General features: G+C 39.4%; 2 protein-coding genes and 1 pseudogene across 3 annotated transcripts; 2 read left to right on the forward strand and 1 right to left on the reverse strand.

Annotated features, from left to right (window-relative positions):
* The first annotated feature begins 488 nt into the window (after positions 1-488).
* LOC105048224 (uncharacterized) lies at positions 489-6384 on the forward strand. Its single transcript, XM_010927469.4, has 5 exons — positions 489-1142; positions 1482-3588; positions 4503-4563; positions 4657-4880; positions 6297-6384. The coding sequence occupies exons 1-5, from the start codon at positions 1025-1027 to the stop codon at positions 6361-6363; spliced, it is 2577 nt and encodes an 858-aa protein (XP_010925771.1). The 5' UTR covers positions 489-1024; the 3' UTR covers positions 6364-6384.
* A 1400-nt stretch (positions 6385-7784) lies between these two features.
* On the forward strand, positions 7785-11355 carry LOC105048382 (protein trichome birefringence-like 23; annotated as a pseudogene).
* Positions 11356-12229: 874 nt separating this feature from the next.
* On the reverse strand, positions 12230-17296 carry LOC105048223 (uncharacterized). 2 transcript variants are annotated; one of them, XM_010927468.4, is made up of 2 exons: positions 16809-17289; positions 12230-12522 (listed from the first exon to the last, which is right to left on the reverse strand). In XM_010927468.4, exons 1-2 carry the CDS (start codon positions 17177-17179, stop codon positions 12519-12521), a joined length of 375 nt encoding a protein of 124 aa, XP_010925770.1. In that variant the 5' UTR covers positions 17180-17289; the 3' UTR covers positions 12230-12518. The 2 variants fall into 2 exon arrangements, with proteins under 2 accessions (XP_010925770.1, XP_010925769.1); XM_010927467.4 differs by lacking the exon at positions 12230-12522 and adding an exon at positions 12774-13333 and having other exon boundaries at positions 16809-17296.
* Between the last annotated feature and the right edge of the window lie 5431 nt (positions 17297-22727).

Consider the following 22727-nt stretch of genomic DNA (forward strand, 5'->3'; position numbering starts at 1 on the left):
TTACATATAATGAGATATGAGCTCGAGAAATTTCAGCTCACTATCAATAGTTTTAATGTCATCACAACAAGCATATCTAAAGTCTGAATAGAATTAGTTAAATTATTTTTTGTATCGTAGAATATGATACTATCATGGATCGCTATCATATCATCTATTTCAAAGATGAATAATTTCTCTTCAGCTCTTCATGCATTATGTATCATATTAAAAAGAATAAATTTTTTTAGCTAAATAAGGACCACAAATAGTTAGGTGATACCGCATTTATCATAATAGAACAAAATTTTGAGGTGCAAAATTGCACCGTAGGGGACACGAACTGATCTCATTTATCGAAACACATGCGCTATAATTTCTCAAGCGCATGGGCCACCTCAACATTTAATCTTCAAATCAGAGAGGAACACAAGTTATGCGTAGGAGGAAGATATATCCATTCCACACCCCGGAAGAACAAACCACCACCAAACTACTACTCTCCTTATAATAATCCTCCCCGATCAATGGACCCGTCCAGCGATGGTGGCTAAAGAACTCGCCGAGTAAATGAACCAAAAGCAAAGAAGCAGAACACCACCTCCCACCTCCCTCATCATTACTCCAACGTTCTCGACACTCCCAGTCCCCGCCTCTCTCTCTATCTTTGCTTTCCTTCTTTTTGTACAATCTCTCTTTCATGGCGGAATCGCGGGAGTAGAGAAGGGGAGGAGAGTTTCCGTGATAAAAGCGGGGAAACTTGGCTCCTGTTTTTACCTGACATGACAAGCGGAGTACCCGGCAACAACAGCGTCTAATGGGCTCTCGGGTTCGCTGCTGCTTGTCGTGAAGGCGATTCCTTCTTGAGTTATCTCGTTTGGCGTGGGAAAGGACGGGACTTGGCAGTGGGGGGGGTGATTGGAGGAAGTGAGGGAAGGTCTCTTCTGCTGCTGTTTGTTATCCTCTTGTTAGGGTTTGGAAGGGTTTTAAGCTGCTTCATTTTGGAGCCGTGGAGTTTTTGTTGGTATTTTCCTGCTTGAGATATATGGCGGAAGGAGGAGCCAAGGTCCGGGTGGTACGGTGCCCCAAGTGCGGGAAGCTTCTGCCGGAACTCCCCAATTTCTCTGTCTACCGATGTGGTGGTTGCGATGCTACTCTCCAAGGTATATCGCGAGCTTTCCCTTGTTTCTGCTTCTCTCATTTGCTCGTTTTAGGAAATGTTTTGGTGATTTTAACTGAGAATTGATGTTTCCTTAAGAAAAATTGATTTTTTTGAGAAAAAGGTTTGATCTTTGAGAGAAAATTTTGATTTTGATTAGAAAAAGTTTTGGTTTTCACCCTTTTTTTTTTTTTTGGTGGTACATCTGTTTTTTTTTTTTTTTCTTTGTACAAGCTAGTATAGCAATTTGGACGGAGTCAAGTAACTGTTCTTCAACCTTCCAAAAAAAAATGGTTACTGTTCTTCTTTATTCCTCTGTTTTTTCTAACTGAAAATTGTGCAGCAAAGAAGCAAGTTCCAGTATCAGAAGCTTCACTGGAGAAATCTGATGAAGAAAAGGTCAGCTATCTTGAGGTCTCGGAGAGTGCCGGTGAGAAGAAGGGGGTGGTTTTTGAGGCAAGCTTAGTGGCCGTTCTTAAGGGCGATAGAGCTGAGTTGAGGAGGGAGGACATATTAATGCAAGACAAAGGGACACCTTCCCACAGTGATTCTGTCTCTGGAAGTGAAGTGGGTGCTGTCTTGAAGGAATCCAACACCTCAAGAATGGATGATCATCCCAAAGAAAGCGAAATAGAGGGCAGGGGTGATAGTTATCAGCTCCAATCTAAAGCACCAGTCAGCGAAGGACAACACAAACGACTAGCTGAATGCAACAATGGGCCTCACAGAGCTCGGCAAACACAAGTCCAGGAAGATGAAGAGAGGGACAGAGAACCCAGGGTTCCAATTGATGGCATTCGGCCTGCTCCTTATCCCGATGAAGGTCCATCTGACTACCATCAGAATCCAAGATATAGATATGGTGATGGTGAGCATGATCTCAGACAGAAGGGAGCTGGCTACCTCAATCAAGACCGAGTGGAGCTTCTGAGAATGCTTGATGAATTGAGAGATCAGGTGCAAAGAACTTGTGAAGTCACAAACAAACAAAATGCTTCTCCTCTGAACCAGATGACAAATTCAAGTTCTTCTGGCCATCGGGGTGCCTGGTTTCATGAAAGCTCTGCATCATTGAACAGGAATTCTTCTCAGAGTTCTTCATTTTTGAGCACACAGAACATGGACATGTCAAACTTTCATTCTACTGTGCCTGCACAGAATGATGTTCCTGGATTTGGGCAGCTAATATTACATGGAAGAGCCCCCTTTCACCCACCTGGTCACTACACTCACAGGCAGTGTGACAGTTATGAACGGTTCGATCCTTATCCTGTCGTCCCTTGTCATCATGATGGTTTTTATCATCGACCTGCATGCCCATGTCCACATTGCTACCAGAGACAATTCTCATTGCCTGTGCAGTGCCCACCTACTGTTTTCAGTCATCAGGAGGCTCCTTATTTCGTCAACAATCAAGGATTCTACCCCATGGAGGGTCCCTCCATTTTTGGTGGAGGAAGCTATAATTCAAGAGTTGCAAATCATCCTTTTCATTCACGTGAGCCGCAAACCCACCAGAGAACCATTTTCACTAAGAAGGTTGGGCGTTCTTGCCAACCCATCGCCGGTGCTGCCCCCTTTGCCGTATGTTATAATTGTTTTGAATTGCTGCAGCTACCTAAAAAGTCTTTGCTGGTGGAGAAGAATCAGTTTAAGCTGCGGTGTGGGTCGTGCTCTAGGGTAGTCTCTGTCAAGCTTGATGGAAGTCGACTTGTTGCTTCTTCATCTGCACCAACCTCACATGTATCTTCTGAAAAAAACACTGATAGCCAAAGCAATGGCATCCAGTCCACAGATGAGAAGATACTTTTGCCTTACAGTTTTGATGTTTTTGATCATGGCTTAGTAGAAAAAGAGAATGGTTTGAATTTTAGTGATTCAGATAAAATGCAAGGACTGTCCTCATCCTCCAGCATGTCTGGGAATGTGGAGAGCCCGGAAAGTGTGATTTCTCATAAAGATGCCCCCAGCTCTGGAGGGACCCCCGTGGAAGCTGAAGTAACTTCACGTGTCCCGAGTTTACCGCTTCGTGAGCATTTTGGGTACTCATTGTCTGATCAAGTAGTTGATGGGCCTGGAAAGGGAAGCAGGAGTCAACGCTCTGATCAAGAGAGGAGTATATTATTAAATGCAAATTTGAAGCAAAACTCAGTAAAAGATGTACCCGTGGCAACTGAAATGGATTTGTCATCTGATGAATATCCAACTGCTGGTTTATCTCAAGATTCTTGGGACATGATAGGCAAAGACGAAGTTCAATCTAAAGTTGTCAAGGGTGGTGACTCATTCCTTGCTGGCCTTATAAAGAAGAGCTTTAGAGATTTCTCTCGATTCAACCAATCATTGGGGCATGGCAGAGCTAAAGTTTCAATTAATGGTCATCCTATTCCGGATCGATTAGTTAAGAAGGCTGAAAAGCAAGCTGGACCGATCTGTCCTGGTGACTATTGGTAAGACATCTATCCACATCCATGACTTACATTTTCAAATGTTTTATGATCCATGCTTCTAAATTTAGGTGCTTCATTAAACCATCAATAAGTTATGATTCGTAAGATGACCACAATATAGAAAATAACATATTATTTTAGTTATGTTTTGTAATATTTAGGTGCTTGGGTGCATTATGAGGTGACAAACACCAATATATTCAAATGCAGTTTGTCAAGAAAACACAAGTCATAACTACAATGCTGAGTTATGAGATTCTGGAAAATAGCATACTCAGATGGCAATCAATAAGCTCCATAACCTTGCTTTGAATTCATACTCTGAAAATGGAAAACAAAGATGAAATCACTAATAACCTGGCTTTGTGATCAGACATGTCTAATACAGTCAGACTTAGAGTTGAGGGAGCAAATACCCATTTGAAGCTTTATGCAGCTTCGTAATTTTAAAACATAGAACATTTTTGAAGAAACATTTCAATATCAGATGAATTTTGATTATGTGCTATATAATTGGTCAATGAGTACCAGTTGATATGAACAGCATTGTAGCAGAAATCAACTATGGTATTGCAAATTGATTACATTTTATCCATCAAGAAAAAAGGGCATCACTGAAATATTGATGTAGTTCTTTGGTCTGAGGCTTATGAACTGCAAGTTTTTTTGACCGGATGGTCAACATACCCAAGTACGTTTAGTGTCTTAGGGTGTGGATTGCTGGAGACGCTGCCTTGTTAGTCGTGCAATTGCACACCAGGTTGATCTAGTAATGTTTTATGGCATGCATAATGAATCAGAAGTTGCAGTCTGGCATTAAATCTTTATTTATGGTTCCTTGATGGAAGCATCTGCTTTGAATCCTTGTCATCCTTTAAAATACTGTACTCATGTTTTCATGCCTTCTTATTCAGGTATGACTACCGTGCTGGATTCTGGGGTGTAATGGGGCATCCATGTCTTGGCATAATTCCTGTAAGAGCAATCGACATTCATATGTGCATGCATACTAATGATTCTGTAGGCATTCCATCGCAAGACTTTTTGATGAAACATTCTGTTATGCAGCCATTTATTGAAGAGTTCAATTACCCTGTGCCCAAAAATTGTGCTGGTGGCAATACTGGTGTCCTTGTTAATGGGAGAGAGCTTCATCAGAAAGATTTGGATTTGCTTGCTGGTCGAGGTCTGCCAACTACTGCAGGTCAATGTTATATAATTGAGATTTCTGGGAAAGTTTGGGATGAATCTTCTGGTGAAGAGCTAGATAGTCTTGGCAAGCTTGCACCAACGTGAGTCTCTGCACCTCTCCTTACATGTTTGGGATGAATCTTTTTATGTTTGAACGTATTTCCTCATTGCCTAATAATATGATCAAGTCTACAAAAGGATAGCTTAATTCTATGAGTGCTAAGTTACTAAGTAGAATATCATGGAAGATGTTCCGAGGTAATGTTAGGGTGGTCTTCTGCTCAAGCAATTTGGATGAACTTGAATACATGACATGCATTACATTTGCTCAAAAATAAAATGACACAGGCTCCAGCAATGGGTTAATCTGCTCTTGGAATTTCTATAAAATGACACAGGCTCTTAAACTATTGCCTCTGACTAAAAAATTTTGAACTGTTTATCTCTGGCAGCCACATTATTGCTTAGGTGGTGGTCTGACTAGGTATGTGAGCATGGTGTACCGCCTATGCAATGAATGCCCTGCACCAAGAAGGCAAATTAGTGGCCCAGATATGTTCAATGATATGTTATAATCATCATCAAACGGGTCATCATCATTATCCAAGCCTTCCTTTTCCTATCAAAGCATGAGGTTGGAAATAGAGTACAACTTTAAGAGGGTTTTCTTGAGGATTGAGCAAAATTTATGACTGTCAACCAGATGTCAGTTCTCTATAAATCAGTGTCAAATTCCAGGTGAAGCATATTTAGACAAGTAGGGCCAGCCATGAAAACGATAAAGTCAAATCTACCTTGACACTGCAGTTTAAGTTCATGCAACAAGGAGCAACCCCCAAAATTCCCCAAGATTCAGAAAAGGATTAAAGAAGGGGGAGGATGGTAGCTTTCGATATACGGGGCCATGTTCATTTTAGAAGCACATGTCAGTCCCAAAGCCAAACAAAATGCAGTGCCTTTTCAAGTTATTCCTATGATTCAACAATTCACCCTATTAATGGGTGATTTGATTACTTGCTTTATCATAAGTATTATATATTTTAATGTTATTTCAAAAGTTCCAATTTTTTAAGCTTGATGACTTTTATAACCTCACCTTGATGTGTGCGCATGCACAACAAGGACATGCTGCCGCCTCTGTCCAAGGTGCGAAAGAGAGTATTGTACCAGCCATAGACTGTTAACAGCTTTATAGCGGGCACCCATTCACACCTTCCACCAATCCCTTCCCTCCTTTTCCAAACTCGGGTTCAAGTTCTGCTCTCTTGCTAACCTTGTCTTGATGGAATAAGACTTAATTTTTGTTGTTTTGTATCTTTATGTATTATTGATAATATACAAATTAACATATCAAAAATTTCTTCAACTCATGACCTAATAAAGGTGTCACTTTTTTTATATTGCATCTTCAACTGTATTGAAGATACTTTTCTATTGAAGATGACACGTATGTCTGCCCACATTTTTTGTACCGCATGGAGTTGTATTTGTGTTTTAATGACTTACATTTTGTACAGAGTTGAGAAAATGAAACATGGATTCGGCATGTGGGTTCCAAGAGACTATCTGTTGGTACAGTTTTGATGGTGACAGGCATTATGTAATCCACAAAGGTCTCAATCCCTGCAGACGTGTAACTCAGCATCTTGAGGTTGTGTAGTCCTGGAGATTGATTAAGAAGATCTCAATGATACATCTCATATAAAGCTACCAGAAATCTTCTGGGTACCATTATATCTCGGTCTGGCATTTTCCTATCCTCAGCACTTGCTCGATATGTTGAAGTCTTTCCCATTTTATTCTTTTCTTTTTTCTTGAGTTCTCTGTTAAATTTGTTTTTGCGCCTTCTTTAGGAAACATTGAAGTCAGAATAGTTTGGTTGTGATAGTTTTCATTAGTGTGCATTTGTTGTATCTATGTTTATTGTCGATTTGGGCCGTTGAGATGTGTTTCGGATTTCATGCTCATGAGATCTTCACCAAGTTTTCTGATGCAAAATAGAATTTAGTTTCCTGATGGTGTCTTCTGACCTGTGATGTGAAACTTAATTTTTTTTTTTCTTTTTTATAATCTGTATATAGTTTTGCCTTCTAACCATATACAACTTTTAGAATTTTTTCCCCCCTCATGATCAAACCGAAAATCTGACCATCCAGCATTAGGGCCCACTTTCAACTCCCAATTTAGTAAAATTAAGACCAGGATCTATCCATAACGGTCATTTTTGAAGGCTTTGAGTTGAAGCTCTTTGGTCTCTTTGGCTACCTTTGAGTGCAAATACTTGGGCTAGTGGTATCCCACCTCTAAAAAATTGTTCTGCTCCCAGTCATACATCTAGATAAATCTTGATGCAGATATAGACCTCTGTGCGATATCATTGCTCTGACCAAGTATGGTGGATGATGATATTGCCATTGCATCTTATCTTCTATCGTTACTTGGGGCTACTGTTCAATGAGGTATATGCTCCAGTGCATCGAACTCTTGCTACTTTCATAGGTCCAAGATTATCCTCCAACAACAGAATGGTTTTCAACCGAATTCCGTCCGTGTTTTCCTAGGTGACCATGAACTCTGGGTGCTCGGTCACCCAAATGTATCCATGAGTAGATATAGCAAGTTAACATTCTATGTATACAGGATGAGTGTATCATTTAGGGGGTCAACATTAGACTAGATACAGCTTAAAATTTCAAGTTTCTTGGATGTATGCCTGGCTGGATTTTTCTTCAACTTTTCTGCAGAGCCCCGTTTGACCTCTCTGATGTTCGGTCAGAAGGCAAACATCTGAGAGAGAGAAGGCAGACAAATGTAAATCGATGGGATTTGAGTTCCAGGACTAGGCTAATAGTGACGCTCCCAATCAATTTGTATTGAGGTGCGCCAGTGCAACGAAAGATGAATGAATCGCATTGTGATCTTGAATTATGACTTGTTTGCAGATTGGCTGGTGCTCGGTAGCAAATTTTGTTTGGGGACACAAGTTTTGTTTCAACTTAATATCGATGGCTGTTGGAATGCTCTGCAATCACAAACTGATGACGAGAGTAAATTTCTTCTGTATGATTGCTATCTATATAAAGGTGCTTGTATAGTTTTATCTGAAGGTGGGATGATAAAGGCAAAATGAGAGAGATACGTGTTATGTATACTTTTCTTTTAAAAAAATTGCATATTATTGTACCAGCGCATGCAGTTGTTCATTCAGGCATCCACTGTTAAATAATATCAAGCAGGTCTGAGCATTGGTGCCCACCTGAATGATGATTTGTTTTGTGCATAAAAAAGCCGGATCCACAGGCTTTTTTGGAAAAGTATTGCAGAAACTGAGCTCTGATGCATGGTTTCTTGTGGGCTGGACGGATTGGGGAATCTATGTCAGCCAGGAGTGAACCTATTGGAACCTGAGCATGAAAACGCACAGGGTTCGGAATATTACTGCAGATCAACTTTGTTAGCTTGGGCTTCTGTTTTGGATCCATTGTTCTGAGTCGCTGCTTTTTAATTCAGATAACGGGATCTAGCTGTCATGCCTGTTTGATCGGCTCTGCTGTTCAGGATTTTTTTTTTTTTCCCCTCTGCTTTTCTCTGTGTGCGTGTGTGCCCGCTTGGACGAGACCAAGTCTCGGTGCGTTGCCTAAGACCTTGTTCTGTTGCAGAATAGAATTATCCTTCCATGTGGCTAAAGTGATGAATAAAATATAGCAGCAAATGGAGGAATAAGTTTATTCTGCCATTTTCTAAGAATGTTTTAATTGTGGTTTGGAAGACCTAAGCGAGTAAACAGTTTTTCTTGGAAATTTTGGAGGCACGCTTGCACCAACATTTTCTATTCTAGCACGAGGTTGTGCTGTTTGGCTGGATAGGATGGAATAAACTGGATGAAGTTAATCTCCACTTGCCCCAGCTTCATTAGGCGACGCTCGTGCGCATGAAGGGGTTTTTTGCTTGCCAGCAATTCAATTGTATGTAATTCAAATAGAGGCTGGAATTGGAAATGCTGTAATTAGATCATACTTGTAAAAACTGTTTTTATTTGGTTGTCTGTAATTGGAAATTACAAATACATTTATGGTGGTTTGGTTGTATAATGGTGAAGGAGATACATTAACCTTACAAATAATCTGGCCAAAACGGTGATAGTTTACTGTTCTTGTTATAATATAATAAATATTATATCATTTTTATAATTACAATCAAATAATTATTCTTAGATTATGATAACAATATTTGTTACAGTAATTATATTATTCTAAAATAATTTGATACTATTATAATTAGATACATAATTGTAATGATAAATATGCATTATTATAGTATAAATTAATATATAATATTGTTAAAAATAACTATAATTATTATTATAATAGTATATAGGTTATTCTATTATAGTATATTGAGCTATCACCCACCCAAACACAATAAGCTAACTCCCTCGCTTAGCTTATACCCCATTTTTCATCAACACGAGCTTATCCTAGCTAAGCTGGGCAAGATCTGTACCTAAGTGGGTATATACAGTTATACCAAATGCAAGTGGGCTGATCTAGGGCCGTCCTCGTTAAAAATATATGATATTGCACGACTTATTAAAAATTAATACTAAAAATAGAATGGAAGGACCAGATAATACTTAAACAGCATTATATGTTATCCCGGTCTGCGACAAACATTAAAGCAAGATTTTTTTTTTTTTTTCCAAACGAAAGATAGAGTTCAAACCTGTTAGACCCGGTGCAAACTACACCACGGGGGATAACTTTCCCTGGTCGCCTTTTAGCCTATGCTGCCTCCAAACAGAGACATCCAAATTGAGCCTTGGTGTTTTGAGCCTATTCTAAGTTTCGTGTGGCAATGGTGGAAACAAGTTGGATTCATGTCAGGTTGAGAGAAATAGGTTGTTCAACGAAAATGTCAATTTGGACCCAATAGATCTAATAAACCAGTCGGTAACTATAATTGGATTTGCTTAACATGACCTGGCTTGCATGAGCCCTTCAACATGTAGATTGAGTTGGATTGTACTTGAGATGACATGGTTAACCTATCAGCTTGAGAAAATATATTTAAACCCACGCTGATGTGACTAAAATCTTAGCTGGTTAACCTATCAGCCGATACTAATCGACTAATTAAAAATCTCATCATTCTTTGCCCTGTATTGTATTTTATTAATGTAACTTTGACATGGCATAGAGAGACAGGTGAGCCAGCAACTGGATTTTTGGGTCTGGGTCCTTCGAATTATGCCATAAAAATCAGATGAACTAGCAACCGAAAAATAGCATCGCTTCTTGGGGGACAAAAACATTACATTTAGCAAGAAAGATGCAACCAACACATCTTATACAAATGCTCATCAAATGCCTTTTTTGCTTTTCTTAAAGATGAGAACACCACCTTATCCTCGTACAAATGCAATCCTTCCCTGTTCTTCCTCCAGAGTTCTGAGTAAGCCAAGCTTTTTGTACACTTCAGACAGAAGAAGCTGTTGAGGTCTACCACGATGACACTTGCAAATCCAGACGATGGCACTTCCCCTCCCACAACTTCACTCTCTCACTCATTTGGTCTCCTTTCCAGTTAAAGCTGAAATTTTCGAAAATGAGGATGGCGAGTCGAAATCAGAAATCCAGCTCCATCTTGACATTCTTGATACAAGTTGGACCAATCAATATCATAGCTTTGGCTACATTGTCATATCTGCTGGGCAATGGTTTCTGAAAACTGCAATCTACTGGGAGGACAATACGATGGTTGGCGGTCACTACTGCCCTGGGAAGAACTTAACAGAACTTGGAATTTATTATGCTTACCACAAAGCCCTTCAATCGGCTTTCCACTTCATCACCGCTTCCCATCACAAGCCCCTAATTCTTTATAGGACGTGGATCACTTCGGAAATGGGGAGTGGTTTAATGGTGCGACTTGCAACAGGACCGAGCCCTAAAAGTTAGGTGAGTACAGTGGCAAAGATTTTGATCATTTGATGCACAACATTGAGTTGGAGGAGTTTGGCAGGACAGCGGTGTTGTAATTTATCATAGATAATATCCATCTTCTAGTTGTTGTGATTGGTTCAGATACTATTTTTGATGGATGAAATACGTTATAGAAGGATTTCTACGAAATTACTTATTTGGACTTGAACAATAATGATTGCAAGTATGTTAATTCCCACGTTCAGATTAAAATTTTCTACAAGTGATGCTTTATAGACCGGATAATGTTGCATGCTTGAAACTTCTAGATATTTATCGGCATGATTTACCGTATCGCTTCATACTGGATAGTATGGAGCATGCCATACTGATATACCAAACTATTCCATATTGACATGAGCATATCATATGATTCCGTGTACGTAGATTATAGTAAAATTTTATTAGTAGAAGATCCGATACCAGGATGATAACCTTGCTTGTCATCTTTCATTGCTGAGACCATATCGGCATTCAGGTCCTTGCAAGACATTCCATCCATTGAGGATAAAAATGCAGTAGTACAGAGTGGCTGCGTTGCTTGCCAGGGCCTGCGGATGTCTGGAATGAGTTAATAATGGAGAGTTCTGAATGAGTGGAATCTGGGGTACCGGTTGTGGAGATTAAACATTTCTTTTTGCGTCCTCGATATCTGCTCAGTCCAGATTACAGAGAGCACAAGGCAGGCACCCACAACTCGCTGACCTGGAGGACTCTGCTTGTAATTTTATGGGTTTGTTTCTGTAATTAAATGTCGGTTGGTATAGTGTTTTCATGGATATGTCTGTAATTAAATGTGAGCTTGTAATATGCGAATGGTCTAGTCATTTGACACAACGTTCTGACATCCTTAAGATGTTCAAAGAGAACTTCTGGCATAGGGATGCAAATTTGCATTCTGGCTTCATTCTTTATCAACATTTGTTTCTTAACTAGCTATATCCTACATGGATGCAAATTTTCCTGTGCAATTTCATTGCCATCTTCAGTAAACCATCATTCTTGTACCAAAAAAAATCATCATAAGATTCAAATTTTTAAACCCCATCAAATAAAACTATCCTAATTTTTCCATGAAACAGGATGCGCCATCATCTAACCTCGTCTCAATAGTTAGAACAGAAAATATCCCAAAACATCTTGATTAGGATACTAGAATGCTAGCGAAACGGTCCTACCCGATATATGGAATGATGCTCTATTTCAGTGTCCTGCAAAACATCTCACTGAAATCTGAATCTCTAATGAGATTCAATATTATGGTACCTTTAGTGGTTACCGACAAGCTTTATATGGGCTCAGGTTCCTTATCTTCGTGGTGCAAATGAAGCAGTAAACTTCTCAGCAATTAGGTAAAGAGTTGCATGAAGATTCTTGAGGAGAGCTGCGCAAAGGTCCTTTGTCTTGTGACATGCTGACTAACGTTGAACAGGATGATATCAGAAACCACGAGCAATGATACTAACATATGTTTCAGAAGCCTTTTCCTTTTATTTTGAACAAGCTCACAGGAGTACTAAAACACAACCAAACAGTAAAACCATCCTAATGAAAGGCTCATTAACCAAAAAACCCAAAGGGCATCTCCACACGATCCAAGCAAGCATCTAAATCGCAGCCCCTGTATTTTTACAACAGTTGCCAACTATAGATATTGTATTTCGCACTTTTCACATAGAAGTGTTTGACCCTCTCTCCCTCCATATTGTGAAATAACTTTTGCCTTCAACTGCCTAACTTTGATCATACGAGTACTGATCACCTGACAAAAACGAAAAGTTTTAAGCACCCTGCTTATCACTGGCTAGCACTGATACATTATCAAGAGTATCTCAAGAAAAAGGTGGTACATCATCCACAACCAATTGCAGAAGTAATGAACTGAAAAAATATCAAATTAACATGGTTGTTCAGCATATATTCCGCTAAGCTGAAGGAAAATGAGGTAGGAGGCCCCATCGTTGAATAACAATTCTATTCCATCCTACCATTATAGGTTCACATCTGCAGTAATAAATTAATAATAGACCGCTGCATTAGATAATTCTTTTCTGTCATAGTCATATGCTACAAATTATAGCATACACAGATACTGGATAATATGTGGATCAATGTATAATCATTATTTGACACGAGTTTCACTGTAGCATAATGTTTACCCAATTGATAAATGACATGTTACATTGACACCGTCCATCAAAAGATATGACACCAGTGATATTGGCTTTCACACACGATCGCATGCGGATTGGAAGAGGTCCCGAGATACACAATGGAAGGCAGGTGGTGGAACCATTAGTTAAGGTTTAGATTTTCTTGTGGATCGAAAGCTTATCTAACAATGCAGAAAACAATGTTCATATTATTTTCTACCGAAAAAAGGAAGGTATAAGATCATCCAGCAGGCCTAAGCTTTTCAGGCATGCAGCAGCAAAAGCTAGTTCTCTGGAGATTAAAGCAGATTTTTTGGGCACGCAGCAGCACAGGCTAGTTCTCTGGAGATTAAAATAGGTTCTGCTTCAGCAAAAGCTGTGAAACCATTCTATACCACAGATGATGCGCCATGTATATCTCTGGGTCACACAGGTGTAAAATAAAAATGAACAGGTCACATAAGATGAAAGATTAACATGGCAGACCAGCAGGCGGCAAAAGAACTAAATTGTAGGCAAAGACAATAGATTCTACTCTTCAGAGAACAAGACTTCATTAAATCACATTTAGTGCTGATGATACTGTATATTTTATTGTGGCATGTTTTGTATAAACACATATGCTTCTTTTTATTTGGCATACTTCATGCTTAAGCTATTAATGATCTGAAAAATTAATTTACTAGAATGACAATTGCCTGCAATTTCACTAAATATAGATCCAACGGCTTGAGTCACAGCTCCCTCATTCCTCAAGTAGACATGACTTTTAGGCATGCTGGGTTGAGTGAAGCATATGGTCACCATATTGTGAATATTTAGTCTCATATTTTTCAATATACTAGCTTGACTAAATTAATCTAAGTAATTATCAATATATGAGCTTCCTTTAAGTTTGAGTTTTCTCTTTCTTCCGTAAGCTTTAATTTCCTCTTTAGAATAACAGAATCTGGAGGCATTAGACCACACTGAATCCTTAAGCCTGTTCTCTTTACACCCTAATTCCTGTAGAACTTAAAAGGAAACAAGAAATCAGTTGAAAAGATTGTAGATTAGAACGAGAAGTTAATTATAAATCCTTAAAAAAGATCAATTCATTTTTGACCACAGTTCTAAAATTTAACAAACTGTCACCTCACATTTGGCAGGCTTTGAGAATTTGTCTAGGATTAAAAGGGAGACCTGCAACAGCATCCTCATTTTGGTATCTTGGAGAAGGGAAAAGGTAATAGGATTCCTCGAGGCAGCTTGGGATAAGTTGGCTATAGTGGTGTGTGGAACTCTTTAGAAAGAAAGGAATTGAAGAGTTTTTGCAGGCAGAAAAACCTCCTTTCAGGTGATCTTCTGATCGGCTCTGTTAATTCAGACACGGGGAATATGTAATCAGGAAGGTAAAGGGAAGTTTGGTGCAGTCAGGGGTAGCATAGGATGTAGGAATCTGCTAGACAGTCTTTGATGGTTGTTTGTGCCAGCTTGTTGGTTGTTGCATATAAGGAGGTACTGCTTTTGTATCTGCGAGCTTATGTAACTGTATCTTTCCTTTCTGGTAATAAGTGAGGGGAGAGGGGGTTTCTTTTCTTCCTCTTCCATTCAAAAAAATAAATATCAATTTACTACAGGTGAGTGCTTAGGTTGTCGACAAGTACAACATTCTAATATTTTATATTGCCTAATCTTTGATGTCAATATTTTAGTTTGTTTATATCTCCTGCAGCACTGATCCTTAGAGATTCAATTCGACCTTTCAGCTTAATCTTGAAAAGGAAAACTTTTGATATGCGTCAGTTATAGTGAATTTGTCATTCGTTTGGAAAAGATTGCCGGGAGACTGCTTGGTGTGGTATTTTGTAGTTGCTGTTACCCTAATTTTGTTTAAATATTGGAACATTTGACTGCTAAATACTTGGGCTTTCCCACAGAATAAGAGCACAATGCCATGATGTGCCAAAGACAATGACATAAAGACTAAAAGCTCGCATTGAGGTATTGAGGAGATGAAGATGCAAAGCAATTATGCTGGAAAAGCTCTAGCTTGGTGAAATGAATTCTTCCAAGATTGAAAGAACTGCTAGCAATGAAGATCACACAAGGAGGTTCATTTCATTTACCTAATAAAACTAGGTTAGGTCTCACCTAACTCTTTCTTGGAAAAAAAAGGTCACACAAGGAAGGATTTATCAAAAGGATGCAAAAGATTGAAGGGAAATATATATCCATATTTTATTTTCTTATTCTTACTTATTTGGTAGCTTATTTTTTTCAAAATTTTACTAAACCAGGCATAAGAGAGAATTTTGGATTCCTGTCATTTGTGAGTTCTCGATCAGGTCGATATTTTAAAGCTAACTGTTGTAAGAAAAATTTCACTGGATCGCAGTTTTGGATCAACTTTTAGAGTTCATGAAAGGATGCTCCATATGTTTCAATGTTTAAAAGGCATTAGGTTATCGATGCATAGACAGGGGAACAATTAAGGCCTAGGTGCCAGCAAGGTGCCTTTCCCTGATGATTAACAAGGGAAAAAAGAATATCTTGGGAAAACTACAAATTAAGAAATAATTTATAAAACTAAGACCATATCCTCATCTCATCTCTTTCAAAAGTAAAGGTTACAATTACAACCATAGCTGCAACATTATTGTTGCCAATACAGAAGGTGGAGGAAGAGGAGAAACAGGACCCCTATCAAAGATGCCATTGCCATTGAACTGACAACCAAGAGCTTCACCAACTCTCACTCACGTGCACAATCACTTTTTCTCTCTCTTGTCTACACATTTATGTCACATTGGAGATGGTAATGCTTCCTTAGATCTTGTCTCAAAAACTACCAATCTACCTAAATTCTCATTATTCCTGCATTTAACCATTTCTGAGCAGTATGACATGTCTCTTGAGTTAGCATATTAGGCAAAGCAATAACCCACCCTTGTATAAGCAGGTAGCATATTAGGCTACCTTTCCCAGACGAACACCTAGTTGACCAACTAAAATACCAGTATTTTAAATCCCATGGGATAGAGCTATCTTGGTTTTCCATGGAACGGAATGTATCGCCATCCTACCCCATTCTGACACTTAAGACAAGGGATATTTCAAGATGTTCCGATCGGGATGCTGGTGGGACGATCCTGTCCTGACACATGGGATGGTATCCTATCCTAGTATCCCGCGGGATGTCCCGTCAGGATCTGAATCCTTGTAGGATACCTTCCAACTCAATCATATTAAGATATCATTTTCTAGAAAATCAATTTAATTGCCCACCCATTACTTCTTTTGAGGACAATTTCCTTTGATAAGATACCGACCATAGCCAGTTGTCAAACTAGATCAATGACTTGGTCACGGATTAGAGAGATAGTAAATCTGATCTGTAATTCAATGTTAAGGTAAGGCTCCATATTTCACCCCTCAACAAAATTTCTTTATTGTCTCAAGCAGTTCTTCATGTATAGAATCCAGAGGAGATGTCTGAAACTCCAGAAGATCATCGTTGACTCAAACCAGTAATATTGAATATCTAAGGATGTATTTACAGGGTTTGGGCAATTCAAGGTCCAGATGGCATTAGCCATATCTAGACAGTTTCTAGCAATGCATTGACACGGAGCATTTGCATAAAGTATTCATGTGTATTCTTGGTTTCCTGAGTCCGGATTTTGTTAGAGGTTTTCCAAAGCAATCGCCGGTTCACTCTTCTAGCTCTGTTGAATTACGTATAATTGGTGTTCGACTTATGTATAATTGGTGTTCGAAAGAGACTATTAGGGCCAAAAGTAAACAGCTCCCAAAATTCCAACATCCTCCCGTTCGCATAAATAATTACAAAAGATCCCTAATTTTTTGTAACGCGAAACCAATAATCGAAAGATATCGAGACCGAGAGTCTTACCTGTCGGTGGCGGCGGCGGCGGCGGAGGGGGGCTGGTCGTCGGCGTGGTCGGCGGTTCCGCGGGAGGGGAGAGGGTTGGAGCCCTTAATGAGCCATCCGAGGGCGAAGAAGGAGATGCCGGCGAGGATGGCGGTGCCCCAAGCGTGGGAATACCACCGGCTGTACTGCCGGATTGCGAACCGCCACTGGTCCCGCAGCGTCGCAGCGTCCGGGTTCACCGGGTCCGGAGGGTTGGGGTAGTGGGGCGCGCTTCTCGCCCCCGCCTCCCCGCCGGAAGTCCAGGACGCCGACATGGGCGGCGGAGGCGGCGCCGTCTTAGTAGGCTTCGGGGGATGCTCCGTCGCCGAACTGGGTTTTTGCCCCTCCGCCATCTCTCCCTTACTCTCGAGCACAGTCGGTTCGTTTGTACATACCTACGCGACTCGATGGATAGGATCCTCCCAGCGGCTTCCCCAATCGCTAGAATGTGTTAACTGGACGAGAACAGTGTGGGGTTTGGGCCAAGCGAAGCGGCTAATGCAAGGAAAGTTGCAGGCTTGGCCGCTTTCTATCGATACTATCCTCGGGCTCAGAATAAAGTTACGGGTTTGCCAACAAACTGGCCACACTAAAAAAGCCTAGCCACACCAAATAGCTTTGTTACATAAAAAAATATTTTAAAAATATTTTATCAAATAATTTAATTATCTAATCTAATATATATATATAATATATATATATATATCTATTAAAATAAAGATTTCTCGATGAAGAAGCTTCGTTTGCCGCATGAGTTGTAAGAAAAAAAAGAGAGAGAGCTATGTGGCCTAAGCTTTCCTACTCCAAAGCACGACAATAGCACTATCCAATGTTCCATGCCCTTTCCTTTCCTTCGGCATTCACGTGGTCTAAAGTTTCTTACTCCAAAGCACGGTCACAGCACCATCCAACATTCTATGCCTTTTCCTCTCCTCCGGTGTTTATAATAATGCCCTATCGAAACGTTCGCCACTTGATTGGGAAGAAAGAAGAAGGACTTTTGATCTCTAGCATTCAAGTCTGACAGCAATGGCATCGACAGAGGGATTAGTGTAGGGATGGCAATAGATAGGATTTGGATCGAGTATTGTACTACCCATCCTCAAATTCGAACTTAATATCCTATACCTAAACCCTATCCGATATCCAATCGAGTAAAAAAAAAATACCCATCCTCATATCCAATGGATTCGAAGATACCCACGGATAACTCATTTTCCCATATCCAATCCATACTTGCCCTATACCCATCCTATACCCAAAAAGATAAATAATTAAAATAATTTTATACATATTATCAACCAAAACAAAATTATCAATTCAACATAGAACATAATTTATAAGTCCAGATTTATAAAAATCAAATATTGAAATAGAATTATAATTCAACATAAAATATATAAGCAATCAAAATAATTTTATGTATATTATCAATCAAAATAAAATTATCAAAATAGAATTATAAATATATATATATATTCGGATATGGATTCGACTATTATCTATACTTGTAGGTTCGGATCAGATTCGGATTCGAATTTGGATAGAAAACAGTACTATCCATGTCCGTACTATAGTTTTCAAATTTTACTCAAATTCGAATCAAAATTCGATCAAATCTTATTTTTCGAATTTGATAAGATTTGGATATGATGCATGCTCATGAGGTCGAATCGATTTTATCGTTCTTCGATTAGTGCCAATCACAAGAGTGTTTCTCGCCCGCTATCACGATAAGTACCCCATCTGCCATGTATTGCCAAAAAAAAAAAAATGCGGAACTGGATCGATAGGAATTGGCCCTTCACCTCTCCGTCATCGTCACGTGTCGTCCGAATGAGAAGTCATTGGCGGCTCGCAGCGCTCACGGAGGCCTCCGCCTCTCTGTCATCGTCGTGCAGTGTCCGGATAAGAAGGGACGGCAGGCTTCGAGGGGTTCTCGACCTCTCCATTATCATCGTGCGTTGGCGCGCTCGAGCTCGCCGAGGGACTCACAAGCGAGGGTGCGGAGAGGCGGTCGGAACCGTGGTTGGGGCGGTTAGCGACGGCGAGGGACTCGAGGTGGGAGCAGCAGAGGTGGGGAGGGGAGAGGGGAGGGCAGCGATGGCGATAGCGGAGAGGATGGCCTGGTCGCGAACAGTGGCGACGTCGGAAGAGGGGGGTTGGAGGAGGGCACGGAGGGCATCAAGAATTGGGGCGAGGGCGACGGCGGGTGACGGGAAGGAGGAGGGGTGGTGGTGGTCGTGGGCTAACTGGGGTGGAGAAGAAGGTTGAGGAGGAGAGCAAGTGGCGATGGGAGACGGAGGGGTGGTGGTGGTTGTGGGCGTGGGGCGGGGAACCAGGCCAAATCCAGGCCTAACATGCAAGCTCTTAATTAACGGCGGCCATGACAGTGGTGATGGTGACAAAAGAGAAGGAACAGTAGAGGGATCACCTAAGCTTCTCAATTCGCAAAGTTGGGGAAGTTCTTCTGAGAAAGTGAACTCCAACAAGGATGGAGATGTTTGGGGTGGAGCCGAGGCAACCGAGAAGAGAGGGTTAATATGCTAGTTTATTAAAAAAAGTTGATCTCTCTTGGCTTATACTTAATTTTAATTTTTTTAAAAAAAAAAGAAAAAAAAGAAGATCAATCCGTACATTAGTTATTTAGGCTGAATATTTTGGAGATTTACGATCCAAAATTTGAATCTAAAACATATGAGTGCCAAACATGAAAGTGATACAATTAAAATAAAGCCCCAATTCACTGGTAAATCACTATCATTCCATCATTATGAGTATTAATGACATTTGTGTTTGTTTTGATAGTCATAAGAATATCGTCAAACATGGTATCAGTATTTTAGGTGCATCTATTACAGACTATGCATGTATTGATTAAGATAAACAACGTACTCACCATCCAACTTATGAGTATGATAGTCCATTAAAGCACAAGTCTAACATGAAGTGTTTTTACAAATGGATGATAAGTACTCTATTTTTGCAACTATGAAAATAAACAAAAACTTTGGCCTTCCAAGTTTCAAATTTGCTTTGCTCCCATGATAAAGATAATACTTGCATCAATAAATCTTGCTTACATTATTAAAATCAGTTACTATAGGTACCTTAATTGAAATGGTAGGCTGGTCCGAGGCTATTAGATTCGTTTGAAAGGTTGATAGTGGCACGAATGCGCTCCGGCGTGTTATAATCCAATAAATTGCACTTTGCGGGCGTTTGATTCCATAAATTCAGGGCTGCAAACTCTAAGCTCCAAAGGAGTGTTTGATTCATAATCAAAATTAAAATGGATTGAAATCGGAATCGAAATTAAAATGATCAAATTTTCTAAGACGTTTGGTTCTGGGTCAAAATTGAAATTCAAATAGAAATTTGAATCCTTGAAAGAGAGTAAAGAATGTGTTTTAGATAAATTGGATCATTTTTATTCTATTTCGGAATCAGAATCGAAATAGAACTCCTCTCAATCAAATGATTGGAATGAGAGTCACTCATTTTTATTTTAATTTCAGACCTCAACTCTCCCTAATCAAACAACCCCTAAAAACTTGACATCTTGGAGAAGTATGCCATCAAATAAAATGGTATTGGCTGGATCCAAGTTGGGTCTCGTTGGGATGGTTCGCTGTCGCTTATGGTACATTGATTAGTTTGAATAGGATCAGCTCAAGTCAAGTTCGAACCAATGAAATAGATTTGGGCAAAATCAAAATACGTAGGAGAAAATATTTGTTGCAACGGTGATACCACATCTAACTTATCATAACTTAATAAAAATATTTGTATTTCATCGAGTGTCGTGTATTTTACCGATTCTTATGAATGATGTTCAACACTGGCCATCGATTTTCAGTTTTTGATTGGATTGTGACAATTTTGATGTGATGTCACCGTTGTAATAAATATCTTCGCGGTACGTAGGCTTTGTCAAACCGGCAGCGGAGCCTCTATGCCCATGCACATGGGCCTGGGCCTGAAGAGCACATCAACTAGGGCCCATGTTTTGTAACAGTGGGTTACATGCACTTGGTTACATGCACTTGCTTTTTACCCAAATTTTACTTTTTTTTTACCTCGCAAGTAGAAATCAAATGACAAATTAAAAAGGGTTTCTATAATTCACTTCAATACAATCAAACAAGCACACGAAAAATAGCAGTCCCAACCTCCAAGTTAATGTTGATTCGCATTAAAAAAATGGCCCTTGGAAAATAGGCTTAGGAGTTACTTCGTAGCAAAAAGATTTGCGTCCGCTTGTTGGCACCCATCCTTTTGCACATGCAAAGAGGAGGTTTTATATTTGAATCACAAACATTTCTTAATCAAATACTAAATAACCTGTGCTTAGACAAAACTGGATTAGGATTTATGACTTCATTGAGGCAGTCATGAGTTAAAATCTTATTGAGGTGTTCTGGGGTTTTGCGGTGTATACTGGGGTTTTGACATCCTGCCTTTAAGACAATTACTCCAAAACACTATGTAAACTCAAGTATAAAGAATTTATATGAAAAAAGAAGGATGAATTAATTAAAAGTCCACCAAAAATGGTTTTTCTTCTAATTATTTTGAATAAAAGTTTATCAACCCAAAGTATTTTCCTTGCATGAGATTATGTTTATAGAGGTTGTAGTTAGTGATAGCAAATGCCTACTTTTGTCCTTAGAGACAATTGGTTTGGGAAGATTACTTATATATTAGGCGTCTAATATGTCACTTAAAATGTTGCTACTTGGAGAGGGAAGTTTGGCACCAGATTGCTTAATTAAGATTATTTTATTCATATTGGTGATTCTTGGAGCATTCTTCTCTGAAATGGGAGTCCAGCAGCACATCGTTTATGATTACTTTGTTCATCGTGGTTGTTGAAGGCTTGTTGTCAGAATTATATTGTTTGATTTCTTAATCCCGCTACAATGCTTCATTTATATATTCTTCTTTTCCATGCACTGCGAGGGCATCTTATCAGTCTTATATTGAGGGTTTAGAGGTTCCACGGATCCCTGAGGCCAAGTACCATTTGAAACCATGGGAGAACTCTCTTTCCTATGCTCCATCAGTCTATACTTGCTCTTCATTCCTGGATTAGAACGAATCCATTGGCCAAATATTATTTTTAAAAAAATAATAAGTGGAGAAGTCGTTTAACATCCTTCATATATCCAGAATTAACTTGTGGAAGAAGAGCTAATCTGCGTTATGTAATAATCTGGTCACCTCAACAGCCCCGATCTCATTCCTGATATTTACTTCTGTTGGCAATTGATCTCTCACTTTTTTTTTCTAAAATTCTTAATGACTCTTGAATGCTGCAGCTAGCAGCAGAGCCAAGAATTAACATGAGATAATGTGGTCTGCTCCAAGCTTACACAATGAATTAAGAAGCAGTGGTTTTAGAATTTATAAAATTCCATCATAGGCATATCGCATTATGGGACGTAGCACATGTGATTACTTCTTTCTTTGGAAGGAAAGTGATTTTCCCCCTCCGTGAGAGTGGAATTGAGGCTCTTATGCATCTTCCAATTTTAGTTTTTCTCAGCAGACTTGAAGAAGGAAAATGGAGTATTGTGATCTCCACCCCAAACCCTTGAAAGATAGTGGATTAATTTCAGGTTCCTTTACCAACTAGTAATCCTTCATCCTGAAATTAATGGTGCTTGTTGATTAAAAAGAAATTAGTCATCCCACTGTCATTAGAACTATGGGCACATCAAAGTCCCATCATCCCTGGTCGAAGGATAGGAAGTCAAAGCGCTTACTTCCATTCTTTTTTCTAAGGGCCCGTTTTATTGTGGGTAATCTGTTATGGGTAAGTGAATTCCATATTAGGTTATCGGTATGAAAAAGAGAAGAGAGACATAAAAAAAAAAAAATGATAGATTTTATATTTAT

The sequence above is a fragment of the Elaeis guineensis genome, chromosome 7 (genome assembly GCF_000442705.2).
Source record: "Elaeis guineensis isolate ETL-2024a chromosome 7, EG11, whole genome shotgun sequence".
Classification (NCBI taxonomy): domain Eukaryota; kingdom Viridiplantae; phylum Streptophyta; class Magnoliopsida; order Arecales; family Arecaceae; genus Elaeis; species Elaeis guineensis.

Coding starts and splice junctions, on each gene's coding strand:
- LOC105048224 (XM_010927469.4), top strand. CDS start 1,025: ATGGCGGAAGGAGGAGCCAAGGTCCGGGTGGTACGGTGCCCCAAGTGC. Junction 3,589..4,502: donor ATCTGTCCTGGTGACTATTG/GTAAGACATCTA, acceptor CTTCTTATTCAG/GTATGACTACCGTGCTGGAT. Junction 4,881..6,296: donor CTTGGCAAGCTTGCACCAAC/GTGAGTCTCTGC, acceptor CATTTTGTACAG/AGTTGAGAAAATGAAACATG.
- LOC105048223 (XM_010927467.4), bottom strand. CDS start 17,179: ATGGCGGAGGGGCAAAAACCCAGTTCGGCGACGGAGCATCCCCCGAAG. Junction 13,334..16,808: donor GCCGCCGCCGCCACCGACAG/GTAAGACTCTCG, acceptor TGTGTGACCCAG/AGATATACATGGCGCATCAT.